This window comes from Pseudochaenichthys georgianus, chromosome 24 (genome assembly GCF_902827115.2).
Source record: "Pseudochaenichthys georgianus chromosome 24, fPseGeo1.2, whole genome shotgun sequence".
Classification (NCBI taxonomy): domain Eukaryota; kingdom Metazoa; phylum Chordata; class Actinopteri; order Perciformes; family Channichthyidae; genus Pseudochaenichthys; species Pseudochaenichthys georgianus.
Genome location: NC_047526.1, coordinates 8,285,338 through 8,304,059, shown reverse-complemented (window position 1 = coordinate 8,304,059; position 18,722 = coordinate 8,285,338). Strand labels below are relative to the sequence as shown.

The window sequence follows — 18,722 nt, the reverse complement described above, 5'->3', positions numbered from 1 at the left end:
TCTTTCCCGACACAGGCCTGCTGTAGTGTCAGAACCACATAGCGCTAGCTCCAGAGGCTTCACCGAGCTATGAAACAACCAACGTACGCCAGAGGGGTTAGCAGAAATCGCTTTGGATGAACACCATTTTAGATCGGTCTTACAGTAGCTTAACCTTTAAGCTTTTAGCTCCAAGCATCTTTTCCTTTGGCATGGATGAAAACAAAGCACAGTTCCCCTTATTAGATAGCTTACCATTGCTTGATTATCACATTGACCCTAAAATAATGATCATAGCCTCGAGTACTGAACAGTAGTGTCACTGGGAGGCTAAATGATTGTAGATCCTGTCGCCAAATAAATGCAGGTGAGAGAAACCACTTTGTATGCATACTACAAAGTTTCAGGACAAAAACTAGGTGTATACTGCAAAAAGTAAAGGTGTAGTTTCCTGTATGAAAATAAGGCTACTTCTTTTTAGAGCTTTTCATCCAACCGCAGCTCATGTAAAAAGCCACTCCACTAAGAAATGAGGATATAAGACGGCGACTGTCTGCTTCTGATTATCCTTCCAGAGGGGGGGAGGAAACTCACCCTCCATCTTTCCCCAGACAGCTGCTGGAGGTCACTCTTCCGATGAACTGCACAATGAAGAGGATCATTTGAGGGTTACGCAGGTAGGTAGAGTGTGACTGAGAACCATATATAATATATATAGAGTACACCATTTTTTCTTCTTGAGGTTGACGCTGAGGTGATATAGAGTGAGGATCGGCTCAGACGACCAGGCTGGAGAGGGAAGCACGGGGGAGTAAAGAGGAGAGGAATCCTGTGAGGGGGGGAGGGAGGTACAATCCCAGACGAGGGCCTCCGATTTAGGGGTTGAAGGCCTGGGCCCCCCTTTATCTTCTCTCCGTGGAACACTTTAAGAGACCCATTCTCACCAGCTGTGTCAATATATGGGGCAGGGAGGGGGGATTACTTTACACTGACTTTGTTGGAGGTGGGAAGCTGAGAGGGAGGGACAGATCCAGATTTACTAAGTAGCATTATTTTGGTATTTTTTCTTTTTTTATCTCCCTGTTTTTTCTCCTCCTTTCTTTGACTGTAATTTCTCTTCCACTTCCTCCGTTCCGTTTCCTGTGCAGTTCATTCGTCCTCCAGGGACTCCGTCTTGATGTCGTTTGGGACCCCCCCGGTTCTGGACAGGGCCAGGATGGTGTGGTTGACAGCAGCCATCTCCACAGCCAGAGAGATGGGGTCCTGGTGCTCGATGTGCGCCGCGCCGTCCTCCTGATACGGGGGGGGGGGGGGACAGAAAGACCAAGGTCAGTGGTGAACAGATTGAACACAAAGCAGGAATTATACTTTTGTACATAAAACTCATTTTCCTGACCAACTGTTCTCTACTAAGTCCCTCCCCCAAAGTGCAGCTTAGCAACTGTAACCGGGCATGTCAGGCCTTGAAAGAAAATCAGAGACGAATTGTGGGAGAGGGCCAGCTCTAACCCTCTGTGTGATTTGACTGAGTTTCCCCCACCTTCTTTTTGGAATACTTGAGAGCAGTGCTCCCTATTACTGCCGTCACTAGGATGTTCAGCATCATTTCTAAAATGCTAATCAAGAGGTTAGCATAGCAGATCAAACTGAACACATATGAACCGAGGTTAAAGAGAACCAGATTGTTGTGGAGGTACCTGTGTTGGCGAGGTGGGCTCCAGGCGGTAAAGGCCAAAAGGTCGGCTGAGAGGTCTCTTGTCAAAATAGGGCAGGTCAAATGCCTGGAGGGAAATAAAAAAAAAAGAACAAATTTAGCTCGGTTTAGATCTTACAAGTTCCTTAGAGGAACCATTCGTGATATTCTGAATGACGTCGTTCTCAAATGGATACCATAACAAATGAGAAGAAGGGCAAGCTTGTGTTAATTGATATGTCTTGGGCCGACCATTTTAAGCTATAATTCCTCACAAAGATAAAAGTGCTTTTTATATTTCAGGGAGTTTAAACATAGAAAAACTGCAGTTACATTTTTCTTTAAGTTTTAACAATTTGAGAACAGGATCCAGACAACCTTTACATATTAAAAACAACTTCAACCAAAGACAGGGCAACTAATCGGCTAAGTTACCGGTATAACGATGTGAAATGCATGATCACGTAGAACTAATGACTGAATGAATGAGCCGTGGGGTGGCAGGATGGATGTGGGCGTTAGCGAGTGGCAAGTCCATCAGAACGGAGGAATACATGTGTAAATGAATAAGGAATAATCAGACACGATGGAGCCGTAAAACAAGTGACCTCTTTCTCTTGAATCAGTTGTTAACTACGGTCTGGATCATAAAGCTGGTTGTGTGCGTCTTTGGGGATCCATCATCACGCTCTACCTGCTCTGATAAGTCGTTCCCGTCGACGTCGTCGCTGTTGGAGTGCCCCCCCGGACTCTGGACGTCTATTCCATGACTCTCCAGGATTGTGGCTTCTTGGAGGAAGAGGATGAATTGTTAGACTTATGATTGATCACTGAAAGTATCCTTCATTACAAATATATAGATTTAGATACTTCTACTTTGACTTCCCAACCGGGGGTACATGGTTGGATTGTGGAGTATCTAAATGCTAAAAGTGTCAAATCTATAGTTATTCAATAGAACAGCGCTGCCATACACTCACTCTATTACTTTGAATATATATGTAAAGAAGCTCTATTGTGCTTTGGGGGTTTTCCCTGAGTAGTGTGGTATTTGGGTTAGTGTGCATGTAAATGCTCTGCAGGGGCTAAAATCCCTCCAGAAGGACTTTCCCTCCCACATGCATGAAAAGTAGTTCCAATAAATAGGTAACTAGACCCTCCAGAAAAACGCGATTCTGCGATCGCAGAATTTACCGCATAACTCGTCTTGACGTGAAGTGATGATGATGACGCGACGTCATCAGCTCGCGCATCACAGAAGGTAAACAACACCGTAGAGTGAACGTGTGGAGCTCACACGAGAGAGAAAACATCGAATCCATCTCATTTACCGACGAACATTTCTGCTAAAGACCGGGCAAAGCAGTTCCCCGATGTCTCGCACGGATGTGAGGGGAAACTTCTGCACCCCGTGCAACTGTGTTGGAGCCTAAGAGAACATCGACGGTGACGACCCACTTTGATTCATTCAAACATTCCAAAATGCTTTCTGCTGCTGCGGACAAGAAAGCCAAACAACTCACGTTCACCGAGGCATCGACCTCCAAAACGCTTTCGAGGGCTACAAGAAACAAAGTGAGAAGCCTACAAGACTGAAGCTGGTCAGATAACGAACGAGTACATGAAAACAGAATGAGGCGGAGAAGTAAGTGTGTGTGTGTGTGTGTGTGCGTGCGTGCGTGCGTGCGTGTGTGTGTGTGTGAGTGAGAGAGAGAGAGAGAGAGTGATTAAAATAGCCCAATTGCTTTTACAATAAATAAACATTGGATGTGTTTAATTGAACAGTAAAGGGGTTTAACGTTAGTGGCAGGTTGTGTGTGAGAGAATAAATAAGACAGCCCAATATTTATTTTTTCTGCATATTTCGCAACTTCCCGAAATGTCACCACATGAAACCACATGTCACCACATGAAACCACATGTCACCACATGAAACCACATGTCACCACATGAAACCACATGAAACCACATGAAACCACATGACACCACATGAAACCACATGAAACCACATGACACCACATGAAACCACATGTCACCACATGAAACCACATGAAACCACATGACACCACATGAAACCACATGTCACCACATGACACCACATGACACCACATGACACCACATGACACCACATGAAACCACATGAAACCACATGACACCACATGAAACCACATGAAACCACATGACACCACATGACACCACATGAAACCACATGACACCACATGACACCACATGACACCACATGTCACCACATGTCACCACATGACACCACATGAAACCACATGACACCACATGAAACCACATGACACCACATGAAACCACATGTCACCACATGAAACCACATGTCACCACATGAAACCACATGACACCACATGAAACCACATGTCACCACATGTCACCACATGACACCACATGAAACCACATGAAACCACATGAAACCACATGTCACCACATGAAACCACATGAAACCACATGAAACCACATGTCACCACATGTCACCACATGTCACCACATGAAACCACATGACACCACATGACACCACATGACACCACATGTCACCACATGTCACCACATGAAACCACATGAAACCACATGAAACCACATGAAACCACATGAAACCACATGTCACCACATGAAACCACATGAAACCACATGAAACCACATGAAACCACATGTCACCACATGAAACCACATGAAACCACATGAAACCACATGTCACCACATGAAACCACATGTCACCACATGAAACCACATGACACCACATGAAACCACATGACACCACATGTCACCACATGAAACCACATGACACCACATGAAACCACATGACACCACATGAAACCACATGTCACCACATGAAACCACATGAAACCACATGTCACCACATGAAACCACATGAAACCACATGAAACCACATGAAACCACATGTCACCACATGAAACCACATGTCACCACATGAAACCACATGAAACCACATGTCACCACATGAAACCACATGAAACCACATGAAACCACATGAAACCACATGACACCACATGAAACCACATGAAACCACATGACACCACATGAAACCACATGACACCACATGAAACCACATGTCACCACATGAAACCACATGAAACCACATGACACCACATGACACCACATGTCACCACATGAAACCACATGTCACCACATGTCACCACATGAAACCACATGAAACCACATGAAACCACATGAAACCACATGTCACCACATGAAACCACATGTCACCACATGAAACCACATGAAACCACATGAAACCACATGTCACCACATGAAACCACATGAAACCACATGAAACCACATGAAACCACATGACACCACATGAAACCACATGAAACCACATGACACCACATGAAACCACATGACACCACATGAAACCACATGAAACCACATGAAACCACATGACACCACATGTCACCACATGAAACCACATGACACCACATGACACCACATGACACCACATGAAACCACATGAAACCACATGAAACCACATGAAACCACATGACACCACATGAAACCACATGAAACCACATGAAACCACATGACACCACATGAAACCACATGACACCACATGACACCACATGACACCACATGAAACCACATGACACCACATGAAACCACATGTCACCACATGAAACCACATGACACCACATGACACCACATGTCACCACATGTCACCACATGAAACCACATGACACCACATGAAACCACATGACACCACATGAAACCACATGTCACCACATGAAACCACATGAAACCACATGAAACCACATGACACCACATGACACCACATGTCACCACATGAAACCACATGACACCACATGAAACCACATGACACCACATGAAACCACATGTCACCACATGAAACCACATGACACCACATGAAACCACATGACACCACATGAAACCACATGTCACCACATGAAACCACATGAAACCACATGAAACCACATGACACCACATGAAACCACATGAAACCACATGAAACCACATGAAACCACATGACACCACATGAAACCACATGACACCACATGAAACCACATGTCACCACATGAAACCACATGAAACCACATGAAACCACATGTCACCACATGAAACCACATGTCACCACATGAAACCACATGAAACCACATGTCACCACATGACACCACATGAAACCACATGAAACCACATGAAACCACATGAAACCACATGACACCACATGAAACCACATGACACCACATGACACCACATGACACCACATGAAACCACATGACACCACATGACACCACATGACACCACATGAAACCACATGAAACCACATGAAACCACATGACACCACATGACACCACATGACACCCCGCATGTTTGATCGCATAATCAAGGATTTTTGCCCGCGTTCTTCTGGAGGGTCTAGCTAACATGGAATGGATAAACTCTTGAAATTGAAAGCTAAAAGTAAAGGAAAATGGTTTGGATACATAAATATATATGGATAAATGGTGATAATATTAAGCAAAAAGTGGTCAAAATGTTAGTATTATTATGTAAGTAAGTTATGGATGAATTGTCATTGGACTAGCAGGTTAATAACTTTAACAAGTCCAAAATACATCCATGTTAATGCAGGCCGGAAGCAAAACCAGAAATGAAGCAAAAGTCATTACAGATATCAGGGGACTGGTGAACAAACATTGAGCTCTTTAAAGTAAATTATGAGCCGTTCACGCATGAGACAATGAGACATGTTTCTCATCTAACACCCCCACCCCCCCAGTCACATTACCGATGTTGGCCCGCCTCTTGATCTCTTTGCGGCGGTTGGCGAACCAGTTGTAAACTTTCAGGGAGGTGACCCTCTCCAGATCAGACAGCTTCTTCCCTGAAACGGAACACAGGACACTCGGATCACTTCCTCACACTCGCGCTGAGGCTGTTACACTATTCTTTGGGCCCTGTTGTTATCCATCTTGTCCCTCACGCTGTGAATACCACTTATTTCTGCTTATATCAATTGGATGTTTCATACCCAATGAGGGTTTTATATCCGTTAAAAGAAGATCACTTGTTGCCATTTGATATCACACAATACATGCAACACAGACGTTTTGGCTTTAAAATACACATCGAGTCCAAGAAAGATAATATGCAAAATGATGTGGTCTTAAGAGAGCACTTACAATTTACATTTGGTGAAATGCAACCGGGACAAATGAGCATTTTTCCAAAAACACTTGTGTCTTTCTAACAAATGAAATGTATAAATAGAAATATGCATGGCTGACAGGATACAAAGGTTGCTAGGGACTATTCCCATGGTAATATTCCAAACATTTGCAAAACGAATAGGAATATTTGTCACCAGCAAATAGAATAAACAATATTCTCATTATACTAACGTAAATAGGATTGTTTGCAAACATCTCTGAGTGGAGTAAACATGAAACAAAGAAAAGACTAATATACTATTCACACAGCTTTACCTGGCTTCTGAATGACAGCATTGCAGGCGTTTGCTATCTCCTCCCGCTTAGCCTCATCCGGGTACTGGTTGTCGTTGAAGTAGCTATAAATAGACGAAGAGACGCACTGATTCAATTAATTTCCGGACACAAGGACGATGTCAACGGACTGGATTTATGTATGCTGTAGAAGCTGAGAGTATGAAGAGTCGCACGCTGGTTGTCTAGACGTTTCCTTGCACAGGTTGCAATGTTCTCCATGTGGAAATAAGGAGAAGTTATGAATGCGCTCACCTCTCCATCACGGCCAGGCACTCTTTCCTCCAGGTGAAGCGGCTTCCTCTGCGCAGGCGGAAGGTTCCGGGGGCTGTGCTGATGGGGGGTGGGGTCTGCCTCCACTCCATATCCTCCAGAGGTAAGGGAGCAGGCCGCATGTTCAGAGTGGCACCTGTGTGGGGGGGGAGACATGAAGTCTGTGGTGTGTTTTTGCCACTTCAAGTCTGGGAATAATAATGTGTGGCTTTTACAGATGAACTGCAGCACATCCTTTTAAGAAAGTGCATGTGAGAAAGCACTTTTGCAAATCTTACAATACATTACATTCTGATTATAAACTGGAGTGGATAATGCTGACAAAGACCGCGCTGCCTCGTCCCAAATCATGAGCACAGCAGAAAAAGAAAAGAATCGCAAAAGGTTGAATTTGCAGTAAAACTCATTAAATACGCCACATTCTTGCTAACCGTATGCCTCAGTATCATAACCTCACCTGGCACACACATTGTGAACCAGCCCGAACTGGGTCGCCCAGCAACAGGGCGGGTTATCAGACCAGGATGAGCAGGACATCACTATCTCTGCAGCGGTGATGGAGCGTGTGTGTGTGTGTGTGTGTGTGTGTGTGTGTGTGTGTGTGTGTGTGTGTGTGTGTGTGTGTGTGTGTGTGTGTGTGTGTGTGTGTGTGTGTGTGTGTGTGTGTGTGTGTGTGTGTGTGTGTGTGTGTGTGTGTGTGTGTGTGTGTGTGTGTGTGTGTGTGTGCTGGGCTCCGTCTGGACAGAAATAGCAGGAAGCAGTTTCCACTGTGCTGTTGGCAGGGCTCCATGAGGAGCGTGCCGCAGAGGACGAGGCGTGGGATGTCTGCTGTCTGCTATAGGCTGAAACAGAGCATACATATGTACAGGCACAACTGAAGGCTGCATGAGGCCTGGCGTTCTGGATGGTAACCATTCAGAGGTGTGGATGTATCTGTGTCTGTGTCCTTCTCAACTGAAGCAAAGCCAACATTAGAACTCCTTCAAGACAAAACTAAAGTTATTTTGTTCCCTGCACATGTGAACTCAGATTTGTTGACAGATAGATACAAAAGTAGGGATGGCATGCTTTGCTATAAATAATATGAATCAATCACATATATTAATATTTACTAACTAACTAAAAACTACATTATAGGAGCACATGGCACAAGCCGTGAATACAATATCAAAAGGGAGCATTTGTATTATACAATTGTTTTTTCAAATCACTTTTTGCACACTGGTTAAATATTTGTTATCATAGTTCTATATTTTAACTTAATTCCTGTTACTGTGTTTATTGACCCTACTGTGACCATTACAAAGTCCTTATATGTGTAAACCTACTTGGCCATAAACCTGATTCGGACTGTGATAATTCAGGTTTTTTGAAAAACCATTGACGTGAACTGGAAGTGGTAAGATGCTAAGTCATTACTGAGACGAAGGACTCATTCCTGCACAGCTCTATGTATCCACTTGTGTCCTAACTCCTCCTGCATGCCCCCCCCGTCTCATCTGAACGCACATTCCTTCAGTAAGCCAACCAACACAGTCAGGAGTGAGCGCTGCAGACTCTGGTGTACCTGGAGTGGTTTTCTCCAGCGTGTACCAGCGGTAGAAGGCCCTCTTCTTCTGCTCGCTCAGGTCGGAGCCGTGCTGCAGCAGCCAATGGGAGATCCTGCTCTGGCTGATGCCTGGAAAGCAGCCAGACATCGAATTACAACAGTGCTTTGCATCGAGCCTTCGGCACAGTTTGTTGACAACCCTTAAAGAATTCAACAGAGACAGAAGGGAATACTTTGCGTCTCCTTAGTCTGGAGTCTATTCTTACTCCTGTCGCCTGTCTGGACTCTTCAACTCTTGTGGATATTAGGATTTGACTCATGTCCAGTCGGTTTGCAAAGGTGTCAAACTATATTTTTGCACCCATTTTCAAGCCCAGAAACAAGCATAAGCCTCAATCTATAGTTACATTTAAAAACTACCAGTACACTGCCCACGAGAACCAAATATTGCATTTTTCCCATTTTCCAAGGGCTAATAATTAAAGCATCTGCTTTTGCCTTTCAATCATTTGGATGTCATGTTTGCCATTGTGTCCGTGTGCCAACCTCGTGTCATGCCTCGAGGAGTTCTATGTCTGAAGATATTTAACCATAAAAGTAGCTTCTTTTTTTGTATTGGTTTTTCAGTTGAATTATACTTAAAGTTCCGGGTAATCAACTGTTTTTCTTCAATAAATGGATGTTTTCAAAGTAAATGGATAATCGTTTTTAATAATCCTGATTATTGACCCAAATAATCGAGATTATGATTTGTGCCATAATCGAGCAGCCCTACTTCACAGGGGGGCAAACATGACCACATTTATATTAGACAAAAACTATGCAAATCTCAAGATATTAAGTAAACACAGAAGCTTCCACATTATTATTTCTTTGCATTTATAGTTTGGAGAAAATTGAGGAAATGAGCTTTCATAAATACTTCCGTCGTAACACAATGAAAAGAGGAAGGGAATGATTTCAACTCAAACCATATTCGAAATGTTATTACTTTTCCCTGTAAAATACGTCTCCCTCGGATTTATTTTACAGCTTAACATGAAAGTCTACATTTTAACTGGAGGACCCACATTTAACAAGCAACAAATGTGCACAATGGACAACATGTGAGTATGTTCACAACAAAAACAATTCAAATGAACGACAGTGTAGTGTGTCCTTGTTGCTACTAACCGGTAACTTGTGCCACCACTGCCTGAGAGATCCTCCTGTTCCCCAGGAACGCTTTGATCTCCTCCTTCACCATGCTGCTGTCCCTCCTGCACGCACGCACACACACACACACACACACACGCAAACAAAACTATTGTATTTGACATAGGAAAAGATCACACAGCATTTAAAAGACCCCCACATTTAGTAAGGTTAAACCCAGATTGAAAGACTGATATTAAATAGGTGTTCAAGCTCTCAGGGTTATATGGTTGTCTACACATCGTAGGGAGGGTGGTTGGATCCCCAGTCCCTGGACATGGCGACGTGTCCTTGAGCAGGATACTTTAGCCCAAATGGCTCCTGGATGCTGTTTTTTAATAAAACTGTTTACATTTCAAATAATCAAATGTGTTTGTATTGTGCCAGCATTATGCCATATTAAATAGGACAAAACCATTTGAATCTAAGGTGCATTTTGATTATCCCCGTGTTGTTCTCTTCTATTATGGCTCCCACATTAAATCAACGATGCATTTCAGAGGAACACAAAGGCATGCATTTCAATTCATTGAGACAAAATGGAGTGAAATACATTTGTTCCAATGTCTCAGTCCTCAGCGGGGGGGAAATAAAACATGCACAGACATGCAGGAGGGCGGTGAGGGAACATGTGCAGTCACACAGTGTACCCACCCTGCTTGCTGGCTTCCAGCCCAATCCCCTCCTCTGTGCACACACAATAACGTCGACTTGCATACACACCCAGCAGCTCATCACTGTCAGTGTCTTGGCTTAATCGTGGTACAGATTTTGAACACCAGTCAAATGTGTACACTAGTCGGTGCATATTTATCCACACTTATAGAGTGCATACTTTTACCAAACTCCCACGCCCACTAACTTAAATATCACTGGTGCTTGAAGCGTACAATCACAGCATCCTTTAACCCACAGAGAAGTCATAATGGAGAAGGGCATCAAAGTCACGAGTGCTCCGCTAGCATATTTCTGAAATGAGAAATGCGTCAGGACTCTTGACATCCAGCGTCAATATCCTCCACGGCAGCCTCTTGTGGCGCGGCTAAAATTAGAGCTTAGAAAACACTGCTTGTATTCACAAAAGTGAATCGATGCAGCACGAGCTGCTGTACGAGACTGAGGAGGAGTGGGAAGTGCAGGAGGGAGGAGGAGGGTGTGTTGTTGGATGCCGACTCAAAGGCCGAACCCCTGCGGAGACGGAAATGTGCACTTAGATGAGAGGGAAGAGATCCGAAGGGCACCGTGGGATTGTTGACAAGCCGAAAGCGCCTGTCACGCTCTGGCAGTCCTGCGGAGCGAGGCCTACACACCGAGAGGAAGCTACTTAACTTCTTGTTGTCGAAACAGGACATGTGATCTGGTGCAGTGGCAGAGGGAATTAGCAATGGGACGGCCGGAGCTCCACATGCCTATACTGTTCACTCAGGGCAGCTGGGAGGCAGCAGGAGGAGAGGGGGGGCTCCTGTGGAAAGTGCTCAGACGAAGAGGAGGTGGCTAACACGTGGAAAGGGATGGAGTATAAATACTGACCTGCCACAGTAATGATGTAGAGAAACACATTATAGTTGTTTAACAGCAGTATTCCATTTGCACAGGGGCAGTTCAAATAGTTCTTGAAATGAATTAATGTAATCAAATCAAATATAAAACCCAAGCCATTTGCCACTGCCAGGGCATTAACGTTAGATCTAGAAGTGATAAGAAAGTTCTACTTTGCAGTGGTTCCAAATAACTCTGGTCTGGAAGAGATGTCAAATGTCCATGTTCGGTACCTTTCTCCATGTTTCTGTCCCCGCCACTTTTTTCTGTTTCGGTTCATTTGATTAATACAAAAAACTGTTAATGCGCGATCAAATAATTGTCTGCGTTAATGAATGCGTTGAAGCGATAATAACGCGTTCATATATTGAGATGATCCAAACCGTACAATTATCCTAAATGCCTGTTTTCCATCTTTTTCCCTGCTATATTTTCAACCAGTGGAAAAATACCAATGCTTTTTGACGGGGAAGCCCTTTCCATTCCAACTTCCAGGTTGGCCTACAAAAAGATGTCATTATTTCATCACTCCATAATCCTCAATGAGAGCCCTTCCAGGGGAAACCCAGAGATCAGGGGTTCTCAAACTTTTTGTTTATGCGGACCACTATTTATTATCGAGGATTTTCAGACCACCTCATATGCAAACCGTAAAAATAAGTACATATATAAACGTAGTGCCAGATTCCAAGATTGACGGCGAGGATTAGCTGGTTTTAGGCTCTCGTTAGCCAGTGTCTCGTAGCACAGAGCGCATACTGGCCAAGGCTCATCTTCAGTGCCCGTGTAGGTAAACCCCAGTTCCAAGTAGTTCCCATTGTACTTTCTCTTAATCTTCCCTTTCTTTGTTTCTCTCTGCGGAACCTGGCTTGTAGATGCCTCCGACTCACTCTCATTATCTTCATTAACGGTAACCTCTTTTCTCTTCAGAGAACCTGATGCTAGCCACCGATTCATGTTTGTGGTGTTGCACAGTACGTAACCATGGGTAACCAGTGGTGAAATTAAGTGTTGTCCATAATTAAAAATAACAGATATCTGCGTTTTAACAGTCTATGGTTTTAACACTACGTTTATATATGTACTTATTTTTACAGTTTGCATATGAGGTCATTTCTGCGAAGATCCTTGATAATAAATAGTGATTTTTTTATTTTTTTATTGTTTTCACGAACCACCTGCAGTACCCTCGGACCACAGTTTGAGAACCGCTGCCTTAGATCACAAAGGAAATGACTTGATGTGTTATTATATAAAAACAGCAACAAGCCTTTTCACATAGATTGGAACACAATACGCTCATCACTACCACGGTTTTGTACTGTAGCCTTTAGGGTACATGCACAATGTCACCTTCTTCAATTTGAAACTTGAGTGAAGTTTTCTTCAACAAAAGAGGCTCTAACTTACCGAGCAGGGGTTTTCAATCTTTACGTTTCTTTATGTTACTGTATGTGATTTCATGTAATGTATCTCGAGGTGCACCATTGTAAAAGCTTCTCTTCTCTCCTTCTTTTCAAAAGGTTCAGCACAGAACACCTCCCTTCTCATGCCATACGATAATTACGGATGATCTCAACAAGAACGTCTTTATGACTGTCTTTGTTATTTTGATACAGGATGTACATACATGTCATCGGCAAACAACTGATCCACTCGTAGAGAACGTTTTGGTTTATATTTTGCACCTTTCATGTCAAGGTGTCGTGGTTCACACCGCACGTGTAAAGGGCAATCTAAGTACCAACCTAGTGCCGTCTCTATTCTGATACTCTTATTAGAGCACTGCCACTAGTGCACTGTGAACACATGCACAGTGTTGCTTTCTCACTAGTGTCGTCTCAAATCCCACCAGCAGCAGGGGGAAAAAAGACAAATGGGTACATTTAAAGATCTTGTGATAGGATGAAAAGCTCCAGAACTAAATCAACTGCGGTGAGATTGCTTTTTCAACTGCTGTTTTCGAGGCCAGGAATGAACCCTAAACTATCATATAAGCCTTGACTACTGCAACTCACTTCTTTACGGCATCAGCACTACATCCCTCAACAGACTCCAAGGGTTCAGAATGCAGCTGCACGTCTCCTCACGCATACCAAATCATGGCATTACATCACCCCAGTCCTCAAAGACCTCCACTGGCTTCCTGTCTCCCATCGCATCGACTACAAAATGCTGGTCCTCACCTACAAAGCACTCCACCATCTGCCCCCCCTTATCTCACAAACCTTCTCACTCCTTATCCACCCCCACGGTCCCTCAGATCCACCGCAGCCGCACTCCTATCCACTCCCACATCCACACTCTGCAGCTTTGGGGACAGAGCCTTCTCAGTGGCAGCTCCTAGGCTCTGGAATTCCCTCCCCCAAGATCTCCGTGACTCTGAGTCCCTCACAGTCTTTCAGTCCCGCCTCAAAACACATCTTTTCAACTCTGTCTACCCATAAGCCCCCCCCCCCTCTCAATCAACTTCCTCTTGACTGCCTTTTTATTTGTTACTTACTTGTTTGCCTGTCCTTGTTTGTCTACCCTCCCTCATACTGTAAAGCGTCTTTGAGTTGTGAAAAGCGCTATATAAATAAAATGCATTATTATTATTATTATTATTACTGATTATATTAGTCTTGTATCACCTACTTACTAGGGGTGTAACGGTATCTGTATTCGTCCCGTACCGTCACGGTTCGGACGTCACGGTTCGGCACATGCAGTCACACGGCCTTTTTTTACGACTGGGAAAAAAGTCTGTCACTCAGGGCAGTATTACACTATATATAATCCAGGGGGCGGTATTGCGCCTAAAAGCCAGCCGCCCGTAAATAACAAATGAAGAACAAGAACAAAACGGGGTGCGAGTTGTGGATCGGACGAGGACGGTGTGTCGGCGTTGTTCGACAGCGGTGCGGTATGCTGGTGGTAACACGTCAAACATGCTCAATCACATCCGAGTCAGTCTCAGTCCCCAGCGACAGGGTTTTCTCGACGGCAGGTGACGTAGTTACCGCCACCAGATCTGCCCTCACTGCTGACAACGTAGACAAACTCATCTTTCTGAAGAACAACTTGAAAATAGAGTAAAGCTTGAGTACCTTTATTTAGGCATAATGGCCTCACACACTCACAAGTTAATTACACATGTTAGACATTGCTCCTAAAAGGTACAGATTTTATTTTGTTTTATATTTATCATTGTATTTATTTTATATTTTGACATCAGGAGATGTTATACAGTACAGTTCTGTATTGCCTTTTATTGATTGTGATTCAAACACTTTCTTATTATTTATTTTAATATTTTCAAGACATTCTTTTTAGTTGTTCAGCTTATTGAACCTTTTTGTTTGACAGCCATTATAAATAATATGGCCATCTGAGTGTGTGTGTGTTACTGTTTGTGGTTTGTTTCAACTGTGTAATACAGTTAATGATTCCAAATGTTAGAGTTCCTTATTTTCATACCAAAACTTTAACACTACTTTTTTTTGCTTTTCCTTGTTGTACCGAGCCGTGACCCCCAAACCGAGGTATGAACCGAACCGTGACTTCTGTGAACCGTTACACCCCTACTACTTACTGTTATGTATTGTCTACTTCTACAACCTTAAGTTGGACAATGAGTAGAAAAGTTCCTCAAACAAAGTTTTAGTGCCCACTTCACCTCCGTTTCTACTCACCTCATCAGCTCCTCCACCTTGTCGTCAATGTCCAGGTCTTCTTCTGTAGCTTCGAACCCGAATGCTCGTGCTGCGGCCGCGCTGTTCACTGGGTATCTGGGAGGAGACAGCTTCCCGTTGGGTGTGGCGGCTAGGCTATCCCTGCCGTTCTGCGTATGAGCCACCAGCGAAACCGGTGATGGCAAGATGGCAGAAGGCGGCGGTGGTCCCGGAGGCGGGGAGGTGTTGTAACTGTTGCTAGGAGACGGAGAGTGCCCCCCTGCGCTGCCGAACTGCGTCTGCGTGGCGGTGGAGATTTTGGAGGTGGTGGAAGACGCGGCGGGGGCAGAGCGATCGCCCTCGCCGCTGGTGTTACCGTTGCATGTCACGGAAGAGGTGGTGGTTGCAGAGGCAGTGTTGTTATTGTTGAGTGATGTAGTTGTGTTGGAGGCAGAGTTGTTGGTGCAGTTGTTGGCCCCACCTACTCCGTAGCAGGACGAGGAAGAGGAGGAGGAAGAGGTGCGGCGGCCAAACTTGTCGCCATGCTCCCGGTCCAGCCGGTCCAGAGTTTCGAGCGCGTGCAGGATCTCCTGCTTGTTCATGCCGGAGCGACGCAGCCGCTGCAGCAGATCTATCTGCTCAATGGTGAAGCGCGGCTCCTCGTTGAACTCAGACATCCTGCTGCTGGAGGAGACACAAGACAGACAGGTTGAGAGGAGAGAGGAGAGGAAACAGGAAATGCAGGAGGAAGTTAAAGAAAGAGTGTTCAAGATGTTCAAAGAGAGATGGAGAAAAAGAGGTACAAGGAGAGAAAGCGGGCAGAAATGAGAGGGATGAAAGGATGCAATGGGAGGACTAAGTAGGAAAAGAAACACAGTTCAGATGAGGAGAAACATTTGAATGATATGGAAGAAGTGAGGCAGAGAAAGGTAGAAAGAGAGGGGTGGAAAAGGAGGAAAAACGGCAAGAACATAAAGACACAGGAAATAAGAAAAGGAAGACAAGAGCAAGAGATAGTGTGAAAGAAAAAGGGAGGGGCATACAAATCTGCTATTTTTGGGAACCAGCCGGCAACACACGCAGAGTGCCAGAGTCACCTTGACAGCTGATGCTATCTTAACATTCTGACTGCCATTCTTTAAGAGCTACAATATATCCACGGCGCTGCACACCACCCACGCTGTATGTTTCTCATAAGCAATTTGCTGTGCTCAAAATCAATGCAACTGGATTCAGACTGCGGCAGATTTTCCATCTTCTGTGCCAGCGCGACCTATGCTGATATGATTAGCGCTATAAAAGGGGTCACTGGCATTTTTCTACATCTGTGTTAGTCTAAGCTCTGCAAAGGACAGGAAAAAAACGAAATGCTTAAGAGTGTCTGCTGTGTTTTTAAGTCATCATGAAGGGAACTAATATAGCCGTGATGAAATGAAACCCTCAGGCGGTCTGTAAAACCGAGATTTGAAAGGAAAAGAACAATTGCCAACATTTAAGAAACATTGAGAGGGCCCTGAAATACATTACTTATAGCAGATGGTAGTTAAAGGGTACTGCAGAACATTAACCAGTTCTTTAGTTTACATTAGGTATCCATATTGAAGCTTGTAAATCATTATCAAGCTCAGTTACATTGCAAAACCCTGTCACGTCCCAGGGGGTGAGCTGCACAAATTCAAAATAAAACTATGAGATGGTTTATTTGACTTGGATTGTTAATATGGAAATAAGGCATTAACTACTTCTTCAGTACTTTCAGATATTCTGTGTTATTTTACAGAGACTTATTAGTCGTTGCAAAAGCAAATATGAGCATTTGGAATCATTAGCCATCCTGGTTGAGTATTGACAAAGTTAACTATTCAATTTAAAGCTGGTTTAACTGCTTGAAACACACCCTGCAAGGAACACAGAATCAGCCTAATGTTATACACTGTTTTACTGCAGGTCACACATAACACAAACTGGAGGTGTGCAACCCATAAGAAGAGAACAAAGACTGTGACCGATCCAATGTTACTATATAAATCATAAGTAAAGAGCCATTGTGGGTGGTCAGTCCTGACAGATGATAAACTTTCTTTTGCACACATCCCTAAGGAATCACTTGATAACAGTACGTTAGATAACTAGTTATAACACAAAAAAGAAAAGTATTCAAAATTACCAATGACAGTAGATACATCATGTTTAGTTTTACATTATGCAACAAAAAAAAGAGGAAGCTTTCTTACCTAAATACAGATTGCATGCATGATGCATTCGATATCCCCAGTACAGTCTGTTGTGTAAATCAAACGCGTTTCTTTGGCAGTGTATTTTTCTAGATTGTCCAAACACTGACCAAAGTTGCTGGTATCTTTTGGTCCATGTGTTTTTGTTTTGCTGACTGTGGCCCTGGCGCACAGATCTGCCGCTCCGCGCTGCAGGGGAGCCGCTGTGATGCCAGCCTTCACGCCCTTTGCCCACGAGCTAACGTTAGCAAATGTTTCTTTGGCAGACTGAGTGACAGTGTCCTATGAAACGCTAAATGAGCCGGCTTGAAACACTCGAGCTCATAAATAATTTTCACTGGAGCTGCTGCTGCATTTATACCGGGTAACAGTCCGTATGCATCACAGAGGAAAGCTAGCAACTTATGCTATTTTCGGTAGCACCGGGGTTGTAGAATGATAGCATAACATGCTAGCCATGCCAATGCTGATACTAGCTGACGTTAGCCGCCGTTGCTGGCTAGCGACCGTCTGATATTAATAACATCACTTTTAGTGTTGGAAATAGCTTAGTGCATGACTTACCTCGGTTCAAATCGTCCACTTAACCATTTAACTTTGTTGCAGAAGCAAAGACCCGCTGTGTCTTTCACTGCAGCCGAACAGTAAGGCGGTATGAATACAGTGCCCTGTCCGACCCCTTTCCAAGGATTTCTAATCAGTGGCGAATTATTTGCCTCTCTGCTTTGTCTGTCTGACAACAGCCATATTGACAACTAACACCTCTGAGTAGCTCTGAGGGAACTGTAGTTTTACTCTCACAAAGGCCTCTGCCGTGCGTCGGCGTTCTTTACACTAAAAACTACAAATCCCTGAAATAAGAGCGAGGCTCGCTTAGGCTCACTGATCTACAGTTGTCACAGAGGGGATGCAGTTTATAATGTGACCACAGCGGCGGCTCCCCTCCAGAGGACACTTCACCACCCTGACCAGACAGTCAGCATCCAGAAGTAACAGATTACATGAGTAATTACATTACATTTGCACATAGAACTTTCAACATCATGTTGATGTTGAGGCTTGTGAACAACGATGTTGCACTATTTAAATCCAGTTAAAGCCCATTGTATT

General features: G+C 44.0%; 1 protein-coding gene across 5 annotated transcripts; it reads right to left on the bottom strand.

Annotated features, from left to right (window-relative positions):
• Positions 1 to 1,043: 1,043 nt before the first annotated feature.
• Positions 1,044 to 18,355, bottom strand: LOC117440389 (homeobox-containing protein 1-like). Of its 5 annotated transcripts, none has more exons than XM_034076721.2 (10): positions 17,613 to 18,355; positions 15,400 to 16,062; positions 10,166 to 10,251; positions 9,011 to 9,121; positions 7,426 to 7,579; positions 7,153 to 7,235; positions 6,456 to 6,551; positions 2,367 to 2,461; positions 1,677 to 1,760; positions 1,044 to 1,272 (listed from the first exon to the last, which is right to left on the bottom strand). In XM_034076721.2, exons 1-10 carry the CDS (start codon positions 17,627 to 17,629, stop codon positions 1,129 to 1,131), a joined length of 1,533 nt encoding a protein of 510 aa, XP_033932612.1. In that variant the 5' UTR covers positions 17,630 to 18,355; the 3' UTR covers positions 1,044 to 1,128. The 5 variants fall into 5 exon arrangements, with proteins under 5 accessions (XP_033932612.1, XP_033932614.1, XP_033932613.1 ...); XM_034076723.2 differs by having other exon boundaries at positions 2,367 to 2,458; XM_034076722.2 differs by having other exon boundaries at positions 15,400 to 16,059.
• Positions 18,356 to 18,722: the final 367 nt, after the last annotated feature.

Excerpts from the sequence above, each read along its gene's own strand:
- LOC117440389 (XM_034076721.2), bottom strand. Across the intron at positions 7,236-7,425 it reads TGCCTGGCCGTGATGGAGAG|CTACTTCAACGACAACCAGT; the intron begins GTGAGCGCATTC and ends GTCTATTTATAG. Across the intron at positions 6,552-7,152 it reads TGCTGTCATTCAGAAGCCAG|GGAAGAAGCTGTCTGATCTG; the intron begins GTAAAGCTGTGT and ends GTTCCGTTTCAG.